The sequence below is a fragment of the Dendropsophus ebraccatus genome, chromosome 1 (genome assembly GCF_027789765.1).
Source record: "Dendropsophus ebraccatus isolate aDenEbr1 chromosome 1, aDenEbr1.pat, whole genome shotgun sequence".
NCBI classification, from domain to species: domain Eukaryota; kingdom Metazoa; phylum Chordata; class Amphibia; order Anura; family Hylidae; genus Dendropsophus; species Dendropsophus ebraccatus.
In genome coordinates this window covers 194,560,020-194,587,828 of record NC_091454.1, presented here as the reverse complement: position 1 = coordinate 194,587,828, position 27,809 = coordinate 194,560,020, and the positions used below count along the sequence as shown (strand labels likewise).

Sequence of the window (27,809 nt, the reverse complement as noted above, 5' to 3'; positions counted from 1 at the left end):
CCTGTCCTAATTGTAACCAAGAGTGCACAAACTATTGAGACAGGGCAGCCGCTATATAACCCCTGGCCGGCTATACCCCCTTTTTATGAACTGTGGGATGAAAAAAAGGACACCAACCATCTACAAGATCAATATTAGCTAGTAGTTTTCATCCATATCTTTTTCTCCTATACTGCACATGGCAGAGGGTTCCTATGCAAGAACAATATATAGACACCTGTCTTAAAGGGAACCTGCCATCACTTTCCAAGCAGCCTAAACCACAGGTCATCAGGGCTGTCTCTAGTGGCTTTCCCCCACCCTGCCAAGCGATAGATCTCTCCCTGTTTGGGGGATAGAAAGAGATCCACCAATCAGGGCAGAAGTCTCTGGTGATCACTCAATTACCTGTGGTTCTGTTTGTATATGTATAGCATAACATGTCCTTCTCTACAAGGTGCAGGGAATATATCCTGGTCATTTTCTGTTCTCATAACCCTTACAGGGGCCCCAAACAAAACCCTTAATCAACTCCCTTTAACTAACAAGGAAACAGAAAACTAATCCATGGGGCTGCCTTTTCCTCTTTCAGGATATTTGCCATTGGGCCTAGTTTGGTATACAGAGACACAAATGCCGAGGAAATAACAGTCTGCCATATCCAAATGTGAAAGACTATTTGGCCTAAACCTAACCCTGACTAGCCAGCTGATAAGCCCACCCAGATTTAGGGGTGTAGTTCTGTATTCTCTATAGGGAGGGTTTATCCTCAGACAGGCTGCAAAGGGGTTTGGGCAGGGATTTGCCATCATATCTAACCTCTATATCCAGTGACATCATCTGACAGTGGAGTGTCGGGAGAGCCCAAAACACTATATAGTGATAACCGATCATATGGCCAACAAAACTATAATGTGTATGGGGACTATTATACGAAGCGATCATTGGCCATATTTGGCTGATATTGGCCGTTAGGGCAGATAATCGCTTCATGTAATAGAAGATAATGATGAGCCAACATGCACGATATCGGCTGACTGTTGTCTTTCAACACGCTGAAAAACAAACGATCAGCCTGGCAACGATCTGCTGCCGTCGCTCTGTGTAATAGGAGCATTGGTGGCAAACCGCTACTATGTTCTATGGGCTGCCTGGATGATTTAATGGTCGCCTGGGCAGGCCCGCTAAAGCTTCCCGTGCCCCCCACCCCCTTCACCACTTACGCGCTATTAAACGCTCCGACAGCAATCGGGGAACATAGAGCAAGCAAGCCCTGACCTGACAGGTTGGTGCCCTCTTGCTCCTCTGAATTTCCCAGAGTTTGTTAACAAGGCCTACCCAAACATCTTGAAACTTGTACCAGCCTTGTTTTGGCCTGTGGTCCAGCCTCATGTCTCCCACTAGTCTGTGAGAGTAACATTCAGTCAAATACCTCTGAAAAATTTGAAACCTTCGAGGACCTCCAGTTGGGTTAGGACCTTTCCCCACCACTGGGAGCCCAACTGGTGGAACTCATTTCAGGTACTATAGACAACTCAGGGACTAGCCCTATACAACCCTGACACTTTTCTATGTCTAGAGAAGGAATATCTTTCTCCCTTTGTGCCCGGTACTGCATCCGAGATGTTCCCTTAATTCTACTGAATTTTCACAACGATTTACATACAAATGTGAAACAGCTGCTTTTGCAGGAAACCTATAGTTACAGTAGATAAAACAGAGTGTAGTGATATTGTCTTCATTTAGAAGTAATTTATTTTATGATCATTGGGAACCTGATCTCTGGGCCAATTCCTACCAGAAGGCTCATTCAATATTAATATTCTTTCCCCAAAATGTCGGCATGAGGTCTTCCTCATCCAGGATCCGTCTAATAATAGCGGTGGCGTCATCTGCACCTGGTGTTTGATCTGGTTTCTCAGCGGAAGCTTTCAATGGTCTTTGCATATAGTTTGGCGCTTGCTGAACATTTGCTCAGTATTAAAAAAACAAAAAAAGGGATTACAGTACTAAAATACTGAGGGCAGAAAATCACTTCTGGAATTGTTGCCAAACTTAGTTCCCAGGGAAACTCTACAGAAGAGCCAGTGCATCCGCGCACGCTATAAGTCATACCGTCTTACTGTCCGTCACGTCAGGTGTATTGGATGGGACATTAATAAGCCTTTTTTGCATGTGAATGCTCTTTAATAATATATGCTAATTTATTATAGTGACATAACATGGACAGATATAAGATTTGTGTCAGGCATGCCTATAAAATGGAAAAAAAAAATCAGGTTGGATAAAAGCACTAAAGCGTCTTAAGCAACGCTCTTCTGTGTCACCCAGATTGTTATAAACCCTAAATATCAAGGTTTTTTAGGTTTAAAAAACTAAGGTCTGCTTTGTTTGCAGAAACAGAGCTACAGTACTCTTGTCTGTTATCTGAGTCTGGTGCTGTAGCTCATCCACAGTTCAATGGAAATAAGGTGTAATACCACACACAGCCTATGGATTAGGGTGGTGCTGATTCTAGGGAAACAGAACTAAAAAAAAAAAAATAAAATAATAATAATAATAATAATTCAACTGTTTCAAAGTATACTTGTAGCTTTAAAAAAAACTTTTTTATGTTAAACAATTTGATCAGTTTGCGTATGCTAGAACAAACATGGTTGAGCACTTCGCTCCTCGCTCTTTGTCTTTGGAAGACAGAATACACAGACCAAACTTTTGTCATATCTCCACATATTTTTTTCAATAATTTATATAAACTATTTCCTTCTCTACAAAAGTCAGGATCCTTCAGTGGGCGGTTCACTCCATATGCAACTGCAGTTATATTACCCTTACCTTTCGTTAGAAGAACATCATAACCACTGGATGGCTCCACATATAACAACAGTAAAGGGTGTGTTTTTTTCCTTTTTGTATGTATTTTTGTTGTTTTCTAAACTAGTCATCTCCTAATACATTTTGGGTTATGATGAGCCATGATCTGCACTGAGCTACAATATTCATTTTTACCTTCTTGTTTTTCCCTCAATGTCTATAAAGCAAACTGTCACCTCAGGATTGGCATATGAACCAAGAACCTCTTCAAAGGTCACAGAGTGTGCTCAGTAATGCTTCACATTGATCTCAAGGGTCTATGTCCATGAGCCTTGCTGTCAAGCATGTCAATAAATGCTGTGAATGTACAAAAAAGTGAAATTACAGTCAGAAAATTGGTCAAAGAAAATGTAGGCGTTACATTCTTTGTAAATGCAGTATGAGATGTTGGGAATTTGGGGCACAGTCTGCTGTAGGCCATAGGGCACAGCAGACCTTAGGCCACACCTCTTTGACACTTACTGCGTTTAAATGGATATTGCAGAAAAATTAAGCCACATACGCGTTACTGAAAGGTACTGTAGGATCTCTTGAGTGCTTATTGTGCTATGCCTTCTTCATATATGAATCTAGTAACAGATTCTCTTTAACATGGTGTTTCTTCGAAAATAAGACAGGGTCTTTTACTATTTTTCTCTCTAAAAAGGGGCTAGGTCTTATTTTCAGGGTAGGGCTTATTTTTGGTATGTCCCTACACTCTAATCCTACTGTATATGGTAATTAGCCGCCATACTGTATGTCTCACTGTTGTTAGGCTCTTGAACTGTAAGCTCCTCTGTAGGTGGTTCCCATACTCTGTACCCCCCCTCCTCTTTAGTTCGTTCTCCATACTGTATACATCCCCCCTCTGCAGGTAGTCTCCCTATTGTATACCTCCCTCCCCACTCTATAGTTGTTCCCTCATACTGTAAACCTCCCTCCCCCTCTGTAGTTGTTTCCACCATAGAGTATACATCCCCCCTCTATAGGTAGTCCCCATACTGTATACCTTACTGTATATACCACCCACCAATATATAATGTCCCCTACTGTGCACCTTCTTACCACTGCTGCCTCCCCCGCAGCTTATGTTAAGCAGGTGGGGGTGGAGCATAACAGGTCTGGCCCTGATTGGCTGATGCTCAGCCCCCAGTGTCAGGGGTCTGGTGAGCTGACTGTAGCTAGGGCTTATATTTGGAGTAGGGCTTATATTTTAAGCCAACTCCAAAAAGTCTGCAGAATGAAGCTAGGTCTTATTTTTAGTAAAAGGTCTTATTTTCAGAGAAACACGGTACTGAAGGTTTCTTCTCCTGAATTACGCCTTTTACATGGGTCAACTATTACTAGAAATGCTCCTGCGGACAATAATTGGCATGAGTAAAAGTGACAACGATCACCTGAAAAGTGTGAAAACACCCGATCCCCAGCTAATCATGTCATTTGCACTGTTTTAAAATGTATTGTTATTGGCCGCACATCTTCCTGTGTAAACAAGATATGACGATAGTAAATGTAAACTGACAGCACAGATCTGTATATATCAGTGCAATTAGTTTCCCGATTACACAGGCAGTGCATACTTACCATCAGTGCTGCTGTGTGATCTGGCACTGTCAGCTTCTGTACTGCTCTGCGGCGGCCACTGTGTCTTCAGGACACCGTTCCGCCTCCTCCAGCTGTCAATGTATCTGAAGTAAACAGGGCGGCAGCAGGACGGGACCTTACAGTGCACAGTGCACAGCAGCAGTGATGGTAAGTATGCACTGCGTGTGCAATCTAGAAACCGACAGCACAAATATACTTTATGCATATTTGTTTCCATGGCCCTACAAACAATACAAGTATCATTTGTGCATTATGTGCATTTTTTAATGTTCCTGTTCCCTTTAATGAATAAAGAGTCTAGGAAAAGAATTATTTACAATATATAGAGCTACAGCCAATGAAGTGGTTTAGCAATATGGGTTACAGAGAGAAAGATAGCCCTTAGATTGAAGGTTATCATAATATGGAAAAGTACAGCCTTGATGTAAGTAGGTTGTGACGGTTATCACATCAGGCTCAGATACCTTCCTGTACAGATTTTTTTTAGCTATGTATCTTGTTATTCTCTTTTTTCGTTACATATCCAATTTTCTCATTAATTAGTGTCGCTTCATGTAAACACCATATCTGGATGTGATTCTTATTAATGTGCAACACATGCCACACTGTGAAGAAGAATATCAGATCGTACAAACATAAAAGCCTGGTAGAAAAGAGCTCATGTGAAACATGTTGTTAATAGGTGATATAATATCAGTGCAGCCTGCCCCCTTGTGGTGATGTCACCCTAAAATTCCAGTTACCATGGTGACCTTTATTGTATACAAAGGAGCACATATTAAATTATGATTTTATTATTTTTACACAGTAATAAATATTTTCAAAAATATAAAGTTAAATTTGTTAAAAAAAAAAAAAAATAGAAGGGTGATGGTGGTGGGGGCATTCACATATTCCATGATCATAATGATTAGTGATGTCGGGAGTTCTGAATTCCATGCACGGATCATAGTTACAGAATGAGTGAATTTTATATTAGAATTTTATATTGTATCACTTCTCTGCTATTTCTTTGTAAAAATGTATGAAAGTTAATAGTGTATGTCACCCTGACAGTGTTCAATCAGTTCTGACAGTGTTGAAAAGATATGCCCTATTAAGGGGGTGAATGGTTAACACCAACTGCTGGTACTTCCTGGAGATTTTACTAAGCACGTCTGGCCTAGTTTAGTGGGACGTAACCAAGGGCAGAGGGTTATCAAAATAATGCAGACACATGGAGTATTGTTACAGTGACTCTGTACCCACAATCTGCCCCCCCAAACCACTTGTACCTTCTGATAGTTACTTTTAATCAAAGATGTGTTCTGGGGTCCATTTGGCAGGTGATGCAGTTATTGTCCTAAAAAACAACTTTTAAACTTGCAGCCCTGTGTCCAACGGCCGGGGCTTAGAGTATCCATGCCCTAACTTTGCACCACCCCTCCGTCCCTCCTCCCCACCCTCTTTATCATTAGGAATGCCACTGGAACATTTTCTCCATGCTGAACACTGCACAGATGCCTTAACGATCCAGCCCATGTTCATTATTCACACAGCTAATGAATAGGAGATAATCTGCCTGGAGCAATCCTAATGGTGAGGACGGTGGGGAGGAGGAACGGAGGGGTGGTGCAAAGTTAGGGCACAGATTCTGTAGGCCACAGCCGTTTGACACAGGGCTGACGCAGGACAGATCTTGAATTAAAAGCAGCTATCTGAAGGTATAAGTGGTTTTTTTGGGGGGGCAGATTGTGGGTACAGAGCCACTTTAAGTCTATGGGGGAGATTTATCAAACTGGTGTAAAGTACAATTGTCTCATCATTCGTCATTTGAATTCTGGTGGCTGAAGGAGTTGCATATAGCCCAAGGTCTGGAACAACATAAATACTATACAGCCTATGGCTATGGCCCTTGACTGTATGTATGTATGTATGTATTTATGTATGTATGTATGTATGTATGTATGTATGTATGTATGTGCTGCTACACTACCGCCACATAACACCATATTTCTAATGACATTAAATGAGCAGGTACTGGGTGATCTATACATATTTCCACCAGCCCCATTGCCACCTACATGACTTACAGGCTATAACACCAGTTACAAGAACTTGATGTATACTTTATTGAATGTGAGGGACTCATCACATGAGCGTTTCATACTGGCAAATGGGTTGCAGGAGGGGAGAAATACTGGTAAACTAGCCTGAAACCAGCTCAGATATTCTCATAAATACTGTCTGCAACAGGTTGGCCAAGTGACAATAAGAGGAAAAAATGATAGATCTATTGTACAGTTCAAGTAAAACTCCACATATATTCCATTTTTGAAGCACCTAAAACTCCCCCCATTCCCAACATAATTCTTGTTTTCAACAGCTTCAATTGAAAGTCAAGCAGCACCAGCACTCACCAAATGTAGCAAAATATAGTTTTTTTAATCAATATTCAGGTAACACATGTGGAGTGAATAAGAATACAGGCAGTAGCCTGTATGCTCATCCATTCCACATGTGTTGCCTGAATAAGGAATAAAGAAACTACATTTTGCTACATTTGGTGAGTGCCTCTGCTGCTTTTTTTTTTCAATTGAAGCTTTTGACAACATTGTCTATTGCTGAGTGGGAAGAGCACCACCAGTAGCATTTGGTCTGAAGGACGCTGTTACAGATCACTTGACATGTCTAAAAGCGAGTTGTTGGGAGTGCCAAGGTAATTCTCACTATACTATAGTTGTTGTTCTACCACTCCTTTTACTTCTAAGGGGCGTTATATGTGTCTGAAGCTTCCAAGGTTGAGGAGCTCCAATGGAGTGTGGAGGCTTTACAGAACACTATGGAGGGCCCCTTTTGTGCAACCAACAGGTGTCTAAGCTCATGGACTCCAGCCAATACTATCTACTGCTATATAAAGAACTTTAGATGGAACTTAACCAGGAATTACCTGTTTCTTTCCCATCATATTATAAAATATAACCGTAGACGTCTGCAAATCTATGGAGTTATCTATACAAAATAAATGTGTTTAATCATGGTAGTCATAGCTATAGCAAGAATAACTATAATATCAATAGAATGACTGGAAGTGAATACTAGCTACTCTGCCAATCTGTACCATGAAAACAATGACAAAGGGTGTCATTTCTGCCTCCCCCCCACAATCATTTTCCCAGCTTTTCTATTGTGCATTGAAGGCTCCAGAACAACATGGTGTTACCTATGCGTCATTTATGTAGACCTTTATTATAACTATATATTAGTGAAATAAGAGTGCTCCACCTACTCAAAGAAATTAGTGTATGGAAATATTGACATTCTCGTATTAACATTGAGTCAGTCAAGTCGATGTGTAGTAAGCAGAGATGAGAGAATCTCAAGCACACTGGGAAATTTGATTATCGGTGGCTGTGGAGGTTGGATTCAGCCCTAGGGAGTCCTGGTATACCATGTTTTCCAGGCAGCCTTAGGGCTGCATCAGCCACCGATAATTAAATGCCTCAAAGTGCTCAAAATTTGCTCATCTCTAGTAGTGAGCTAAAAGCTTGGTGACATACCAGGAGTTGGTGTAATAATACCAGAGAAGGGCATCTCTTTGGTTCTGTAGTTTACATAGGTTAGATCAACATTTTATTTTGGTTTTGCACAATAGAGATCACCTGTTTATTCTAATGGGGTAATTATGAAACATGCTAGGAGACCATACTATGGGCTTGTGTTAGTGAATAAGCTTTTGATCAGCAATTTTTTGTTTGGGGACTACATTGAAACATGATGGAAATTATCAAGTTTTAGGATATAGCTGTACTCTCTAGATAGCAAAATACATTGTATTAGGGCGGCTTGAAGATCACTGCAGCCTTAAGGGTTTCTTATAGGCTCCTTTGTGTAAACAGAATGTTTTCAACTATTACATTACATAGGGAACATCTATTTATGCAATTCAAGACACCAAAATTCACCTTCATATAAAATGTCTAAACAATATATAGGTTGATGCTCAACAGTCTGCTCTTCTGCCTCTGCTATTGGACATCAGATTGCTGCTTTCCTACCTCTGCTATCAGACATAAAATTAATGATCTCCTGTCTCTGCTATCAGCCATAGGATTGCTTCTCTCCTGTCTCTGCTATCAGCCATAGGATTGCTTCTCTCCTGTCTCTGCTATCAGCCATAGGATTGCTTCTCTCCTGTCTCTGCTACCAGCCATAGGATTGCTTCTCTCCTGTCTCTGCTACCAGCCATAGGATTGCTTCTCTCCTGTCTCTGCTATCAGCCATAGGATTGCTTCTCTCCTGTCTCTGCTATCAGCCATAGGATTGCTTCTCTCCTGTCTCTGCTATCAGCCATAGGATTGCTTCTCTCCTGTCTCTGCTATCAGCCATAGGATTGCTTCTCTCCTGTCTCTGCTATCAGCCATAGGATTGCTTCTCTCCTGTCTCTGCTATCAGCCATAGGATTGCTTCTCTCCTGTCTCTGCTATCAGCCATAGGATTGCTGCTCTCCTACTCTGCTATCAGCCATAAGATTGCTTATCTCCTGTCTCTGCTATCAGCCATAAGATTGCTTCTCTCCTGTCTCTGCTATCAGTCATAAGATTGCTGCTCTCCTACTCTGCTATTAGCCATAGGATTGCTTCTCTCCTGTCTCTGCTATTAGTCATAAGAATGCTTCTCTCCTGTCTCTGCTATCAGCCATAAGATTGCTGCTCTCTTGCTCTGCTATCAGCCATAGGATTGCTGCTCTTCTTCTCTGCTATCAGCCATGGATTGCTCCTTTCTATCATAGGTTGCTTCTCTTCCGCCTCTCCTTTCAACTATAGATTGCTGCTCTTCTGCCTCTGAAGGCAAGGCATGTTTATTAAGCATTAATGTGAATTTATTTTATCATAGTCACCATGCATGTAAAATAGTCTTTAAGACACATGTGGCTACAAAAGCCATAACACATAAGAGCAGCTAGAACATGATAGGGAGAAAAACTGGGGTAAAACATATTTTTATGGCCTTGTCAATATAAAACAAATGTATTGTCAATATAAAACAAATGTACTAACCACTAAGGCATGAGCTGCTAGTCTGATGAATGCCTGTCTCTTCTGCTATCCCAGTATGCATGCACACATAGAGAGACAGGCATTGAAGGCAAAAAGTGCAGAAAACAAAAATAATGCAGCTGTAAAGAATAGTTCAACCAGCTCCTAATCCTTAGACAATGAAGCCCAGGGCTGCTTGGTCATGTAGCTGGCACATGTTGCTATAGGCACCATTTCTAAACTGAACATTTAAAGGGGTTATTCAGCATTAGAAAAACAAAGCCACTTTCTTCCAAAGACAGCATAACTCGGGGGTGGTTTGCCATTAATCTCTATTCACTTCAATGAAACTGAGTTGCAAAACCCCACCCAACTGGAGACTAGAGTCATGCTGTCCCTGGAAGAAAGTGGCCATGTCTTTTTAATGTTGGATAACCCCTTTAATTATTAGTAACACTGAGATTTTATTGGCTTCTTAATTCTTTGCAAAGTTTTAACTTGTCTGTAATATTCATACATGTGCCTTTAAGATTTTACTCCTAACAAAAGTCCAACCTATTAAGGAGAACAATATGCTGCCATACCGTGAGCGTAATGACCATACGAGAACAATATGATAATACAGCTGAGATCAATGCAGTCGGTACGTTTTCTTGCTACCAACCATTCATGGCTATTGATTTTTCGTAAAGAATTTCTACATTTCTATCATATCAGTGAAGAGTCTATAGATTTCAATTTCTTTCTCCATTTTCTAGTCAGGTGGGTGCAGTTGCTCTCTGTTATCAGCTATTTAATATCTAAAGAGGTTACCAGCATACTACAAAGACAGTCAATGTATCGGACCAAATCAGCATTATCTATGAAGTCCGTCACTATAACTGGGGATTGAAGACACCAACGTATGGGTTCATTTAAGTAGCTGTAAAATGTATCATGAAATATTAAGGATAGGACACACAGAGTTCTGCTCCGTCATTACTGGTGGTATGGAATGAATATATATATATATATATATATATATATATATATATATATATATATATATATTCAAAAAGGAGCCAAACATAATGAAATCCCCCAGCAATTGGCCCCCAATAAGCTCAATTTTACGTAAATCTACATCTAGAAGTCCTCCACCATTCAGAGTCAATAGGATATTAAACCTAAACCAATCAATGGGAACAGCTTCAGAATGGCCCCTGCAGCGTGATTTTATGACACACACTTTCTCACACGGTCATGCTCTGTTCTGACAACAGCCCGCTATATATCGCCAGCCCTGCTGCTCTGCTGCAGACTGGCTGCTTGTTGTTCTCTCTGGATCTCGATCCATCCATTCTTCATAGGTCCCTGTCAGGATAAAGCATGATCTTGTGAGATAGTGTAACGTCTCCCAAGATCACACTGCTGCAGCCATGCTGGTTGGACTTTGTCAAAGCGAATCAGGTTCACATTCTATTGACGTTGGGCGGTGGAGGGGGGGGGGGACCTAATGCTGAGCAGTCAGAGGAAAACAATCAATAAAGGTGAGCGGTCATTGCAGACTGGTCTTCTATAACTGTACACGTGTTTATAGGAGCTAAATGATTACTCGTATATCTAATGTGCCACTAATGTAATATAAGTGCATACATACAGTATGCGCTCATAGGCGTAAAATGACTATATTAAAATAGTGCCGTTAATGTAATAGGTGTTAATTACTTATTATTTAAAAATTTCCACACTTATAACTAATGTGCCATTGGTGTAGTATGTATGCGTAAAAGTAAAACGACTACAAATATAACTAATGTGCTACTAATGTAGGAAAACTAATGTAGGAAAACTGGTACTAATGTTGAGCGAGCATACTCTATTGAGCATAGTGCTGGATCAAGCGCTATTCTTGACCGAGCACCTTGTGGTGCTCGGGTTACTGCAAGACACATTAGAAATCTGTCGGTATGGCGTCAATTGACGGCCGGCATACCACCGGAGGTCTATTGTGTTTTTCAGTTAAAGGAGAAGTTCCTGTAAAAATGGCAGGCGGGGGTGGGTGAGAAAATAACAAACACCTGCCTCTGTAGCTCCCGTTCACATCAGCCATGTCCTGCAGCTCTCCTAGCTGCAATGTCACAACCCCATCTGCGTTATTGCCCGCCTAGCCAATCAGTGACTGGGGTGGGACACTGCTCCAGTCACTGACTGGCTGAGCAGGCAGTCGCTCAGCCATCTCATGACATTGTTGCTGAAAGAGCCAGGTATGTGACGTACCCGCTTTCCTGCAGAAGATGACAGCCGGTGGCGATGAACAGGACTCCAGAGTGGCGCAATGGAGGCACAGGGACGGGTGAGTTTACTTTGTTTTTCTCACCCACCCCACCTGCCTGCTGTTTTTCTCTTTAACTGTTTTTCCTTAAAATTTTTGTACAGTTTGTTTACAGATCCTTTAAAGAAGAACCAGGTACCTGGTTAAATGCTTGAATCTCCCATTGATTTCAATGGGGTTCGGTACTCGAATGCATAACTCAAGTAACGAAGACCTGAGCATTTTAGTGCTCGCTCAACACTAATCAAAGCTCATATAACTACTAATGTAGTACTGTGTGTGTCTTTTCATAGAATTAAAATGACTACACATATAACCAAAGTGGTAGAAGTGTAAGCAACCAATATTGTATATCCAATGTGAAACTAATGTGATGTGTGACCATAAGAGAAAGAAAACTACACATACAACTAATGTGCTACTATGGTAGTATACAATACATTCCTAAGAGTTAATGACTACCCATATACAGTACCTGATGAACTACTAATATATACTAAATGTATACCTGATGAAGTACTAATGTACAGTAGTTTGTGCATATACCTGATGTGCTACTAATGTAGACTACACATAAAACTCATGTGCTACTCGTGTAGACTACACCAGGGACGGATTAACTTTACCATAGGCCCCGGGCTGTTCACCAAGCCTGGGCCCCCCCACCCCACTGTAACTATGGCAGCACTAGCCTGGCGTTCATAGTACAGGATAGATAATGTCATGATGTCCTGATTTGTGCAAAATTGCCATAAAAAACAGTGATTTTTTGCAAATCATGGCAGAAGTGTAGCCAGGAGACAGTACACCATTGAAAGTATAAGTCTTTTTTGGTGGTCATGGGCCCCCAGGAGCTCAGGGCCCCGGGCTGCCGCCCAAAACGCCCCTATTATAATCCACTACTGGACTACACACATACCTGATGTGCTGCTTATAGATTACACCTATATCTGATATACTACTAATATGGACTGCAGATATATCTATTGTGCTACTAGTGTAGACTACACATATACCTGATGTCCTACTCATGCACAGTAGACTACACATATAACTAATATGCCGCTAAAGTAGTATGAGTTCAAAGTAGTCAAATGATCACACATGTTGTATAACTAATATGCTATTAGGGTAATATGCAGTACTTACTAAGATAGCATGTTTGCTTAAAGTCTTCACGTCTTGTACATTGTGAGATCACATAGTATGTTGGCCCAAATAACAGGCTCATCTCCACTTATCTCTGGTATACAGTATATTCCTTAAGCATATGCAATCACAAGCTATAACTAGATATGACATCTTCTGTAAATACTATGCATCCAGTCTACGGCTAGCTTAGTCATCTGTGTGTATGTCGGTGCTCCAAAACCTGTGATTGCATCTCGTTCCAACTCTCTTACTACCAACAAAAATTGTCAAAGGAAGACAATACACAGAATTGTTTGATCACATGTTTTTTTTTTTTTTTTTTTTTTTCCAGGAAAGAGATTACTTGTATCACATGAATCAAATTCAACGTGTGTAATTTGACATATTGTACATCAGACGGGCTTATTCAGCACTGCCAGTATTGGAACAGCAGCCAAGCAGACAACACAGTGGAAGGGCAATGTAGTCAGGGTTGATCAGTTGGCAGAATGTGGGATCCCAGCCTCCCAGCTGTCTTTTGACCAACAGGGGGCGTTCAGTGAATATGCTCATAGGGGCTCAGGCTGCCTACATAATGCCAAGTGAATGCCCACCTGTGTGCCCTGTCATTCCCTCCCTTTTTATTACATATTCAACAGGACTACCGTAGATGTCCTTTCCTTTAAACATACAAGAATTGCCATTGTTTGCATTGTAAGTGTTATCATTATTAAAATACATAGTAAAAAAAAAAAACTAATCATTTTTTTATCTCGGAGTCACCACCCCAGCATTAAAATAAGAAAGAAAAAACACACACATAATGTGCCGAGCTGCTGTTAACCCCTTCAGCACGGAAAGGGTTAAGCCAGCTCAGCCTCCCTGAGCAATCAGGCGTGGAATACTGAAAGGATTTTGTGTAACCTCTGCAGCCAGATGAATATCCATGGATTTAGTCGTCTCCAATCACCGATTGGAAAAGATTGTTTTTAATTTGATAAAGAAGCAGCAAAAGAACCATTTTCATTTGTCATGAGTTCAATATGTGGTTTAGTTTAGGATTGGTCCTCATATAACGTTACAAAAAAAAAAAAATGGTGACTGTCAATCATTTTGGAAGTAAGGCAGTCTTATCTTTCCATAAGGCAAATCATATGTGAATGTATCAAAATGTTAGTCAAAGCAAACAAGATCTTTTTCGGTCTTTTTGTCCAAGAAACAAATTGAGTTGTTATCTTTGGCTTTAGCTCCTCTTGATTTCCAGACCAAAAAAAAATTGTATGTTTTGTGATGTTGTTTATTATTGTTTGTTTGCTTGTTTGTTTTTAATCCCTTTTTTTTTTTATTATTGGATAAATCCTTTCATTAGTCCATAAAAAAACTGAGCGATAATGGCCAACAAATCTCACAACAGGCACAGAATGCCCTTTTCATTAAAGGATCTCTAGGGTTTTGTCCCTATCTGCCCCACTTGGCAAGCACTCTCTCCTGCCATCGGAAAAAGGCTTATTCATACTGTATCTCATCCTTGAACGGACTTCCTTCACGTTCCCCAGCTCCCAGGGAAAAAAAATAAATAAATAAGAAAAAATAAAAAAATAAAAACAACCTTTTTCCTGCTGCATTCAATTAAACCAACCTTACACCAAAGTGGATTCAAAAAAGCCTACCATTGATAACAATAGAATGTATAAAAAAATACTCAAAAGTTTTTTTTTTTAACTATCAAGCCTGGTAACTCATCTTAGAGATCGGGGACATCTCAAACGTCACAGATTTTTACCACGACTCTTAACAGCAGCAAAATGTTTAGTATCATTTCAAGGGTTTCATGTTTTCATACCTCACATTCCCGGGAGCCAGAGATTGTATATGTACAGGGTCCTGATCCATTAACCAATACATCCATAGGTTCTGTGTTGGAAGGTTTGTAGTCCACGTAGTACTCCTGCAATGGAGAGCTTATTTGTCTTTCAGACTCTCTGGCCTTTTTCCGCCTTCTCTTCATCATGGAGCTTTGCTGCAGTTGCTTCATGCTGGCTGGATACCTTTTCCATGAAACATAGATGACTAATAAGATCATGGCCACGGAAAGGAAAAGCGCCACACTCCCAGCTATGATTTTATGGAAGGACACGTGCTCGTACTCTTGCTCTGCCATGGGGGTCTGAAGGCCAGGAGAAGGGCTAGGTGTGTATGAAGTTGGAGATACACTCACCAACTTGTACACTGTAGGCTTGGGTATGAATTGCGACTTTGGGGGAGCTTTGGTTGTCTGATAAGCTCTTTCAGTCACCAACACAGGAGTTTCGTTGCAGATATTGTAGGTTTCCACAGCATCGATAACCTTCTCCCCTTGAATATGTTTAGGGCCGGCACAGATCATGGTGCTCTCTTTGTTTCCCTTAAAGTTTTTAAGCCAGAAGACCAGAGGACATATGGTTTTGCTGCATTCCCACATGTTTCCAGACAGTGTTATCGAGGTCAGGGATATCCAAGCATTTATGGTTTCCTGGGTGACATTGGTGAGCTTGTTGGAATCCAGATTAAGCTTTTGTAGATTGGGGAGACACTGAAAGGTGCCAGGTTCAATGTTCTGTATGTCATTTCCTGACAGGTCTAGGTTGTGCAGGGCACTCCAAGTCCAAGTTAATCCTTGGCTAATGGACCTGATCCTATTCCACTGCAGATATAGAGAATGTAAGTTGGACAGTCGAGGGAAGTGAGCAAAGTTCACCTTTGAGAATTGGTTATGCTCCAGGTGAAGCTCCTTCAGCTTCAGGAGGCCAGCGAAGGCATTGCGAGACAAACTCCTGAGCCGGTTATATCCCACATCCAAAAATTCCATGTTACGACAGTCTTGAAATACCCTAACCGGCACCGTTTTGAGAGAGTTGGAACGTAGATGCAAACTCAGAAGCTTACGAAGACCCTTGAACTGCTCAGACTGGAGCATCTGAAGCTTGTTGTAGGATAGATCCAAATTTCTCAGGTTAGGGACTGGATGGAAAGTGGCATTGGCCAGATTGGTAATTTTGTTAGAACTCAATATAAGCTCCTTCAGCCTTCTGATACCCTGGAAGGCATCCTCATCCACCGAGCTGATATAATTGTGGTCAAGGTAAAGCCAGACCAGTTGGTTAAGGCCGGAGAACTGGTTCGACTTCAACTTTTGGATGCTGTTGTAACGTAAAGACAATCCCTGTGATCCACCTGAAATATTCTGCGGGATGTCTCTGAAGGCATGGGACTCACAGTACACAATCTTCCCATCACACCGGCAGTTCTTTGGACAAGCTTTTTGTGCCCCCAAAACAATCACTACAAACAGAACAGGTAGCAGGACCAGGGATAAACTCATGCCTTTCAGTTGATTCATCGGTTGGAACCCTGCAAAAAACCACAAGGATACAAGAGGTGCTAAGCTTAAATCACTATGAAAGGAATTGAATGCCTCAGTAAAATCACCTAAAACATCTACTCCAGAATATGGGTCCGATTTCGTCCGTGAGGGAACGAATTCAAGACCTAATCTCTGACTGCGGATCGGAGGCAGGGAGGTTTTGCAGTTGCTTATTACGAACAAGCCATAAAGTGGCAGAGCTTAGCTTCGATATCTTCACACACACCTTTTCACTATAATCCCGTCCTACGCCTCCCGAGTCAAGATTTGGTTCACCATCAAGGGCTATAGCAAACGCTTTTGGGGCCTTCTATAGGCCTGTATAAATATCCAAGGAGCCTACTTTGATATGCCTGCCTACTTTGGGAGGCCAGAATTCGGGATAGTCCAAGAGACTGCTTTGCCCACGCTGATTCTGATGAGATAGAGGCTGAAACTCTCCTTTCTCGCCAGGAAATGAGGTGGCTAGTTCTGCTCTCAAAAATGGTAAGAGTCCCAGGCCGGACAGGTTTTTTGCCCAATATTAAAGGGCCTTAAGTCTACCTTGGCACCTTTGATGCTCAAGGCCTTTAATAGTATTGAGCCCTCATGTCCCTCCCTGCCAATCCCTGGAGGCTCACGTGGTGGTCCTGCCCCAGCCAAACAAGATCCTTTGGTTTGTGGGAGCTACTGCCCTCTCATTGCTCAACTGTGACAATCAAGCTTTATTCTAAATTCTGCTTACCGCTTGGTGACCGTGATCCCTAATGTGATTCATACATTAAGCACCTCCGTTTTGGAGAGATTCGCTTGAAAATTACTCAGCTAACCAATCTATCAATTCAGAAAGGATAGTGGGGAGGGACACCTGAGGTGAAGTCACATATAACAGCAGATGATCTGCATACCGCCGCGTACCATCCGCATGCAGAAGGCCTCCGAAAGGATCCATTGGCTCGAACTCTAGCACTGGGGTTCATGTAGAGAGCCATAACCCGATCTATAAAAGATCGTCCGGCACCATTCTGTGCCAGAGAGGAACTGGTAAGAGTCTGGGACGGACAGGTTACCGCCTAATTTTATAACGCCTTTTTAACTCTACCTTGGCACTTTGATGCTCAAGTCCTTAAGATTATCGCGCTCTCATCTCCCTTCCCCCGCCAATCCCTGAGGCTCACGTGGTGGTCCTGCCCAAGCCAAACAAAGATCCTTTGGTTGTGGGAGCTACTGCCCCATCTCATTGCTCAACTGTGGACAATCAAGCTTATTCTAAACTTCTTGCTTACCGCTTTGGAGCAGGTGGGATTCAACTCTGGCGTGAAGCTCGCCCAGTGAACGAAAACTCCCTTTCTGCCTTCTCTCCGTAGACGCCGAGAAGGCTTCGACAGGGTGCACTGGCGGTTCCTCTGGCACAGATCGGTGCCGAACGATCTTTTATAGATCAGGTTATGGAACCCCAGTGCAGAGGTTCGAGCCAATGGATCCTGTCGGAGGCCTTCTGCATCCGGAATGGTACGCAGCGGTATGCAGATCATCTGCTGTATATGTGACTTCACCTCAGGTGTCCCTCCCCACTATCCTTTCTGTGTTTGATAGATTTGGTAAGCTGAGTAATTTTCAAGTGAATCTCTCCAAAATGGAGGTGCTTAATGTATCTCTCTCCTTGCACTCTGATGGCCTCCGACATGGCTTTGATTTTAAGTGGAGGGAGGAATGCATTACTTACCTCGGTGTTCAAATCTTTTTCCCAGCTCCATCTTCTTTCCCTCTTTATAGGACAACTCTGCAGGGCCTGAAAAAAATAAAAAAAACACAGACACACACACAGATCATACTCCCATCCCTCCGGTGATGATCGGCACTTGAATCTCTCGCCACCGACGACTCTGTCACCTCCTGCCGCAGTCTTCGGGAACTCCCTCACTTCAGGGTTTGTGTGAAGTGAATGGGAGAGAAAAGGCAGCGGTGTGTGCATGCGCATGGCAGCCTTTTCATTGGCTGGCGCGCTCACATGGCTTCCAGCAAGCCAGCCAATTAGGGTTGAGCAAGCTGGAAGCCATGTGATGTGGTCCAGCCAATGAAAAAGCCTGGGGCTAGACCGCAAATTAGACACATTACAAAAGTTATATAACTTTGTAATGTGTGTTAAATAAGCTAAAAAGGAAAGAGATCTGGAGTTGACCTTTAATATGCACCATTGCAGACTAAGATATTGTCAATGCTATCTGCCTATTTACTCAAAATATTTGTCATGGTTTGGCCGCATGACTGTACTCAAACTGGACATACTCCCTAGGTTCTTGTATTGTATCAGACTGTTCCATTCATGTGTCTGCTTCCTTTTTTAAAAGGCTTCTGCGCTTTTACACGCTTCGTGTTGTCAGGCATCGCGTCCAAGAGTGGGCGGGAAACTTTATCTAAACCGAAACATCGGGAGGCGGGGTGTCCCAGACCAGTTGTACTATTGAGGCAGCAATTCTCACTCATCTGCTGGATTGGTCGCTCTGCTGACTGGGCGAAGCTGTGGGTTGCGGTGGAGAGGTCGCTCGCCCTTTCTGACCTTCTCAAGTCTCCGTGGCTTTCTCAAGGCGATCGGGGTGACCTGACCTCTTGGCCTTTTCTGGCCTCTCATGTCTTTTTGCATCTGGGATTAATGGGTGAATAAACATGGCATTTCCTCTCACCTGGCTTGATGTCTCTGCTGTTTGAACCTGGATTCCGCTGGAGACACACCTTTTGGCGTGAGACAGCTCTTTTGGAGTGCGTTGAATCAGGTGTTTCCTCAGGGTGCTCTGCCACTTTGGAGCACTTAGATCCGCTCACCCTGATGTTCCAATTTCTGCCTGGAATATAGCCAACTCCAGTCCTTTTTTCAGGCTCGCGTGTCTAGAGCTGCTCTCCCTAAGGGGCTTTCTTGATTTGATAACTGGGTTCTTTCGGATGCGTCGGGGCCACGGACACTCTCTAGAGTTTATCAGTCGCTCCAATCACTAAGTAATGCAGGCCAGGCCCATTCTTTAGTAAGTGGGAAGCCGATTACTCTATGACTTTTCAGGGAACAGGTCAGAAGATCTGTACTCATAGACATGGTCTTTCCATGGCCTCACACGCAAAAGAAAAGAACTACAAAATCTCTATTGAGGTGGTATAGGTGACCTGCTGATTTCAGCTTTGTAATGTCGCTCTGGAGCCTACTGGGTCTGAGGTCTTCAGAGGGGGTATCTTGCATATATGGTGAGCATGCCCTGTGATAAAATACTTTTGGGATCAAGCGTTTCATGTGCATGAGGTATATTCCCGGGAGGCAGATTGCTATACTCCACAATGTGCCTTACCAAACTATTCTGGGCTCCATTTCCTCGATTAAAAGGAATTTGAGAAAACTTCTTGACAGCTGCCCGTTCTGGTCATCCATAGACACTGGAAGACCTCGGTGTGTACCTCCATGACGGAAATGGCTGGCGGAACTCAACTCAATTTGTAGATATTAGGAGCTTATTTTGCTGAGTTCCCTGGGCCATCTATGTTGTTATTGGACTGGGTTCGGTCTCTGAATCCTTGTGATATGTAGTTTCTCCAAACCCATGACGGAGAGGAGTTTTTGGGTGTTTGTACCTGCTTCTTTCACTCCCTCTTTTTTGTCTTGTCCCTTTTGTAGCGTGCTCACTTGTGGCTGGTGTGGTCACTGCTTTCTCTTTCCTTGGCATTATCCCTTTGTCTTTGTCTTTTTTCTTTAATGTTTGTTTCCTGTACACTACCTTGGGCTTATGTCTACCTGAAGTGAAGTTTGATTGGGGTTTTGTGCCAGTAGTAAAAAATCCTGAACTCCTAAGCCGATGTTATCCTGTTTCTCATCACATTACTGGATTGTAGATTGCTTTGCTTGTATGAAAGGAAACGATTCTGTATTGTGTTTATATACTTTGTTTTCTATAAAATCTTAATGAACTCAGATTCAACATAAAACACTGTGCTGTTAAGCGACCACCAACCCCGCAATGCAAGCACCAACAGGGGAGGGGGTTAAAGAATGACTCTGCAACCCCACTGTTACAAAGGACTAAAACCCATGGGCTCCCCTACAACCCGCAGGCATGGCTGGCGGAGAAGGCCGCCACCAAGCAACACAAGTGTGAACAAGGTTGTTACTACTCACCAATGCACAGGAGGTAGAAGAGGAGAAAGAGGAGGTACTTACCATATGTGCACAGGTGCTTCCTTGCTGATTGGGTCACATGGGTCTTACAAGGGAGGAGTGCTAGCCAATCAGAAAGGAGAGAACATTTAAAATACAGACCTAGAGGAAAAGGAATGGCTGCACTACACCAGATATGGGTTAACCTGATCCTCACCAGTTTGACTGGCATCATTTGTTTCCCTTATGTAGATGCTATAAAAATGTTTTTGTTTTTCGGCTCATTGATGGACACATTGAGCTCTCTCTGTATGGCCAGGACTTCATGTGTTTAGTCTCTTTTTTTCAACCAGCACAAGGCTAAATGCCTTGAGAGAGTGAACCTGGATTTCTGGAAAGTTCAGCTTTGTTTTACAGCATGATAACAACAACAAAAAAATAATGATATTTAATTTAATTATTACAAACTTGCTTTATTTCACATTCTACTGTTGATTTAGATTTTGTAAGTTTTATTTACTGTGACACTTTAAGTCACATGCAATGTTTTTGGATAAAATCCTAAAACTGTATGCCACCACATTAGAGACACACAAGACTTCCTGTCAAAACTTAGTCTCTTTTCACATGACCTCACGATAAACCCCATTAATTACAAGAGCATTATGATATAGCTACTTGGATCTTTCACCTCAGTCACAATTATTTTATTTCAGGGCACCTTTACATGCAGAGACGTGGTACTGCCATGGGCAGTAACATGGCACCTATGTATGCCAAAACACCCTTGGAAGTGGATGCATCTATATGTCCCACCACTTCAGTTGGGTAATGAGGTGGTGGTGATACATAGATGACGTCTATGTGATTTGGAGAGACACCCAGCAGAAATTGGAGAATTTTGTTTTCAGATTTGAACTGCATTGAACAGGATTGATCCTAACATAAGTTCACAATGGTGGTACCACCTAATTGGATTCAACTGAGTATATAAAAAAGATGGTCCTCTGGGCAGACCTTTTTGTGAAGTCGACAAACCGCAACAAACTTTTTATTATTTGATAGCGATCACTCCTGACCAATATTTTAATCCTTTCCCTATTTCCTGTTTTTTCATGATTCAACCACTTTTGTGACATTAGAGGCTCTGCCACTTATGAAGCATGTACACTGAGCAAACTTCCAGGGTAAAAACATGGAGGATAGAATGAGCTTAAGGCTTGCTATTTATATGTACATTTTGGTTTTATAAACCTTAAGGACAGAGCCTGAAATGGCCTTAAGTACAGAGACAAATTTTATGAATATGACCAGTGTCACTTATTCATTAATAACTTCGGGATGCTTTTACCTATCCGGACGATTCTGAGATTGTTTTCTCGTGACATATTGTACTTTACATTTCTGGTAAAATGGAGTCGATACTCATAACGAATCTTTATAAAAAAAAACTCCAAATAACGTGAAAAATGTGGAAAAATGCATTTTTTCAAACTTTGAAACCTTTCTGCTTATACAGAAAATGGTTATGCCACATAATATATATATATTGAGCAGCATTAGCAACATGTCTACTTTATGTTGGCGGCATTTATTAAACTATATTTCATTTTTTTTAGACAATAGGAAGCTTAAAACATTAGCAGCAATTTTCCAAATTTTCTGTAAATTTTAAAATCAGATATTTTAGGGACCTGTTCAGGTTCAAAGTGTATTTGAGGGGACTGTATGTTAGAAAGCCCCACAAAGCAACCCATTTCAGAAACTTCACCCCAAACTCTGCAAAAGCACATCCAGAAAGTTTTTAACCCTTTAGGGGAGTCACAGAAATAAAAGCGAAGTGTGTAAGAACTTTGAAATTTTTATTTTCTGTGCAGAGATTTTATTGTAATCCAATATCTTCATAATGATAAACCTATTACCAGAGAAATGCACCCCAATATTGATTGCCCCGTTCTGCAGTTTATAGAAATACCCCATATATGGCCCTATTGCGCTATTGACACAACCACAAGCCTCAGATACAAGGGCGCCTAGTGAATTTCAATGGCTCCGTTATATTTGATCATTTCTGACTGTACCACTTCAGGTTGGCAGAGGCTCTGGGGTGCCAAAACCTAAAAAAACACCCCTAAAGGGACACCATTTAGAAAACTGCACCCCTCAAGGATGTAACAAGGGGTGCGGTGAGCATTTGGACCCCACAGGTGCTTCACAGATTTTCAGAACAATGTGGTGTAAAAAAGGAAAAAATTCTATTTTTTACACTAAAATGTTGCTAGCCTTCATTTTTCATTTTTACAAGGGGATAAAAGAAAAAAAACCACCAAACATGTAGCGCAGTTTCTCCCGAGTACGGAAATACCCCACATGTGGACATAAAGTTGCCAAGCGGGCGCAGGACGAGCCTCCAAAGGGAAGGAGCGCCAATTGGCCTTTGCAATCTGGATTTTACTTGAATGGATTTCAAGGGCCACGTCGCATTCACAGAGCCCTCGTGCTGCCAAAACACTGGAAACCCCCCACAAGTGACCCCATTCTGGAAACTACACCCCTCAAGGAATCTAACAAAGGGTTCAGTGAGCATATGGACCCCACTGGTGACGGGCACAAATGTGGAACAATGTGACGTGAAAGGGAAAAATTTCATTTTTTCACTTTCACGCACAAATGTGGCCGTCATCAAGGGGTCCATATCCTCACTCTTAGATCCCTTGAGGGGTGTAGTTCCAGAATGGGGTCACTTGGGGGTTTCCAGTGTTTTGGCAGCACGAGGGCTCTGTAAATGCGACATGGCGTTCATCATCCATTCTGGCCAAATCCAGCCTTCAAAATCCAAATGGCGCTCCTTCCTTCGGAGGCTGCCCTGCACCCACATGCGCTTTATGTCCACATGTGGGGTATTTACGGACACTCGGGGAATTGCTCTACACATTTTGTGTGTTTTTTTCTCTTTTAAACCCTTGTGAAAATGAAAAATTTAAGGCTAAACCAACATTATAGTGTAAAAAATGTAATATTTCATTTCACGCCATATTGTTCCACATTTGTGCCCGTCACCAGTGGGGTCCATATGCTCACTACACCCTTGTTACATTCCCTGAGGGGTGTAGTTTCCATAATGGGGTCACTTGTGGGGGGGTTCAACTGTCTTGGCAACACAGGGGCCTTTTAAATGCAACATGGCCCCTCGAAATCCATTCCAGCCAAATCCAGCCTCAAAAAGCCAAATGGCGCTCCTTCCCTTTGGAGGCTTACCCTGCACCCGCATGGCGCTTTATGTCCACATGTCGGGTATTTCCATACTCAGGGGAAATTGCTCTACACATTTAGTGTTTTTTTATCTTTTAACCCCTTGTGAAAATGAAAAAATCTAGACAAGATGAATGATTAGTGTAAAAATTAACATTTTTACACTAAATGTTGGTCTAGCCTTGATATTTTCCTATTTCCACAAGGGGTTAAAAAAGAAAGTGAACACAAAACGTGTAGGGTAATTTCCCCTGAGTACGAAAATACCCCACATGTGGATATAATGTGCCATATGGGCACAGGGCAAGCGACCAAAAGGACAGCGCGCCATTTAGAGGCTGGAATGGAGGATGAAGGCCATGTCGCAATTACAAAGCTCCTGTGCTGCCAGGACAGTAGAAACCCCCACAAGTGACCCCATTCTGGAAACTACACCCCATAAGGAAACCAACAAGGGGTACAGTGAGCATATGGACCCCACTGGTGACGGGCACATAAGTGGAACATGTGCCATGAAAATAAAAAATACAATTTTTTTCATTTCACGGCCCAAATGTGGCCGTCACCAGGGGGCCATATCCCCACTGCCTCGTTAGATTCCTTATGGGGTGTAGTTTCCAGAAATGGGGTCACTTGTGGGGGGTTTTTACTGTCCTGGCCGCACAGAGGCTTTGTAATTGCATCATGGCATCCTCTAATGGGAATGGCGGCCATACCTATTTAGCTGGGGAGAAAAGGGACCATATCTAATTTATTTGGGGGTATTAGGCCAATTATTGGTTTATAAGGGTTGAAAATGACAGGTGTCCATCAAATTCAACCTGTGTTGATCCAGAGGAAGGCAAAAAAACCCTCGTGAGGCAGACGACAGTAGCCTCATCACAGGGGAAAAATTCCTTCCCGACTCCATAATGGCGATCAGAAATAATCCCTGGATCAACGTGACCCCTGAAATAGGAATAAGGGAAAGAAAATTAGATAATGTAGAACCCCAAATGACGTGTGGTGCGCCTTGAAGCGATCCAGTATGCAGAGGCCGGGGTGATCAGGACAGGTGTCACACTGGAAAATGGTGTCCTTCCTGATCCCCCCTGTTACGCCACACTCTGCACTTCTTCTGTGGTCTCCCTTTCTCCAGTGTGGGGGACGTCACCTGGAAAATGTTGTCCTGGTGCGATACGGGGTCCTTCATATCCAGAAGCGCTGGGTCCGCTCCATGGCTGCTAAATATTAGGCTTTATTACTACTTCTGATATTTACGGATCGTGCCGCAAGCTACAGTAGCTCGGGGCAGCGAGGGGACTGAAAGAGGGGGCGCTGGTATAAAAGTTACAGGTGGTAACCTTTAGCAGTGGGAAGATCAGTTCCCGACGATCTTCCCACTAACTCGGAGGATTGGGGGGGGGGGCATCTGGGGGTGGATTGGATGTCCTTTCCTTCATACACTCTAAGGTTACGTGCACACTGCGGAATGGCGAATGGCGATAACCCTTTGTGCATTCCGCAGCTGGCACCCAACCGGCGGACTGATGGAGGCGCGCGTCTCCGCTCCTGTCACACTCCATTCTATGCACGGGTGGATTCTGCCCTCTGTCCAATGTGTTCATTCTTTGGACGGACGACGGAATCCGCCCATGCATAGAATGGAGTCTATGACACGGGTGGAGACGCGTGCCCGCATCAGTCCGCCAGCGGGTGCCAGTTGCGGAATGCACAAAGGGTTATCCTTCGCCATTCCGCAGTGTGCACGTACTCTGGATCTGTAAGTGTACCCTGAGGTACACTCACAGAGTTTGTAGAATTTCACGCCATACCGTCATCTCTTATTGGGACGGTACTGGCGGAAAAGACGTGTCTGGGGGGCAGCGTACGCTACGCTACCCCCAGACACGTCACTGGATGATGAGGATGATGAGGATGAATGGAGGAAAGAAGGATCCCCCCATTCATCCTCACTGGCTGTTTCGGTGTCGGAGGCAATAATAACGTATACGTCCGACACCGAAAACACCTTGGGGGCCATCTTTATACGGGGATTGGTATATGGGGTATGTAAATGTGTAGTGGTGTAGTGTAAAACTTTATTTCATGTAGTGTGGTGTAGTGTAGTGTTTTTTACGTGTTTTTTTTGTCAGTAAGAAAAAATATCCCTTCGCCAAGAAAGGAGCTGCTGATAAATGCCGCACTTATGTGCGGCACTTATCAGCAGCCAGTGGCGGTAGGATATAGGGGGGAAAACGCCCCTACGCTATAAGGGGGAGTTGCTGATCAGCGGCGCACTTGCGTGCGATGCTGATCAGCACTCAGCAGCGTTAGGGCGCAAAAAAAGAAAAAAAAAATTTGAAAAAAAAAAAAAATCTTTTTAACCCAAAGCAACTGATCAGTGAATGATATTCACTGATCAGCCGCTAGGGGCAGTAGAGCGACGCTGCCGGAGATTGCCGAGACTCGCCGAACCCGAGGACCCCGAGCGTTTCGAAGATTTCCGACGCTGGACGACCGAACCCGGAAGTGAAGCAAAGAAGACGCAGAGGACGGCGCGGACCGCAGATCGTCGCTCCGGATGCCCAATCAGGTGAGTATGGTACACCTGCCACCACACACACCTGTTCTGCACCCCTCAGCTACCTAGCTGAGGGGTGCAGAACGCGACAAAATTGTTTTTTTACAGTTAGATCGCCATGATGGGCCGGCCGGTACTGGCCGGCCTATCACGGCGATCGTGGGGTTGGCATCGGCGCCATCTTGGTGGGGACACTAATGGCGATTGGTGCTGTCTCGGACGAATTGCTTTCCAGGTCACCGGGTCACCGATGACCCGGAAAAGCTGTTTTCAGCTGCTATATGCTGATCTGTATAGATCAGCATATAGCAGCGATCGTCGGCACGGGAGGGGTTAATCACCCCCCGTGCCGACGAGCAGAGATGGCCTGCTATACATTATAGCAGGCCATTTTCCCCGACCGACAGCGATCGGGGAAACATCGGGCGTACGTATTGCGTTTGCGCCCGTTTGCGTTAAAGCCCACCCTGCGGGGGCGTATACGTACGCCAGATGTCGTTAAGGGGTTAATAACACCCGCATCCTTGTCTGGGATAATTACATGATTCCCATGGGGGACATCTAATACAACTACACTGATCTACATAGAGATCAGTAGAGTATGCATAATACAGCATTGATCCATGAGATCAGTGCTGTATTGCTCTAGGCTAACTGTCTTAGCGGGCTCAGCATTCGACTGACAATCACGCTAGTACATAATAGCTGCGGTCCCCAGAAGTAAAAGAAAGCATACATACCTTACTAAGTCCTCTTCTCCCAGTGCCATCTTGTTTTGATGTCATCAAAGCACGGGGGCGCACCTGATCTTCTTCCTCCTCGGGATCTTCCTGGAGAAGTGAATGGTAGGGAAAAGGCATTCTGGAAGCTATGTGATGCCCTCCAGCCAATGAAAAGGCTGCACATGTGCACCAGTAGCCTTTTCTCTCCCATTCACTTCACTGGAACCCAAAAGGAAGGGAGTTCCGAATACACAACCAGAGCTGACGGGGACGTGGCTGGGGGGGAGATTCAAGCGACGATCATCACCAGAGGGGTGGAAAGTATAAAATGTGTGTGACTATGTTTTGGGGTTTTTTTTTCATACCGCTGTAGTTCTTCTTTAACACACTAAATACCTATTTGAATTTTGTTTTATTTAAAGTTTGATAGTCAGGTTCAACCTAGGGAAACCCTATTGTGTTAATCCAGGGGAAGGCAAAAACCCCTATGAGGCAGATGACAATTGCCCCATCGCAGGGAGAAAATTATTTCCCGACTCCAATGGCAATCAGAATTATCCCTGGATTAACGTATCACCGGAAATCTAATGCCCATAACTTGTAATATCATGTTGTTCAAAAAAGCATCCAGGCCTCCCTTGAACTTATTTAATGAATAGGCCATAACAACCTCATGTGGCAGAGAGTTCCACAGTCTTACCACTCGTACAGTAAAGAACCTGAGTCAATGCTGATGTTAAAATCTTCTTTCCTCTAGACGTTGAGGATGACCCCTTGTCATAGTTACAGACCTAGGAGTAAAGACTACTACAAAGATCTCTGTACTGTCCATTCATATATTTGTACATTGTAATC

The 27,809-nt window shown here is 43.1% G+C and overlaps 1 protein-coding gene across 1 annotated transcript in view; it reads right to left on the bottom strand.

The window, feature by feature from the left end:
• Positions 1-27,809, bottom strand: part of LRRTM4 (leucine rich repeat transmembrane neuronal 4) — a 527,460-nt gene that overhangs the window by 470,155 nt on the left and 29,496 nt on the right. Inside the window, exons 2-3 of the mRNA XM_069957993.1 lie at positions 14,744-16,290; positions 9,756-9,762 (exon numbers count right to left, since the gene is read on the bottom strand). Coding sequence (XP_069814094.1) covers positions 9,756-9,762; positions 14,744-16,290 — 1,554 coding nt within the window. The remainder of the gene's footprint in view (positions 1-9,755; positions 9,763-14,743; positions 16,291-27,809) is intronic.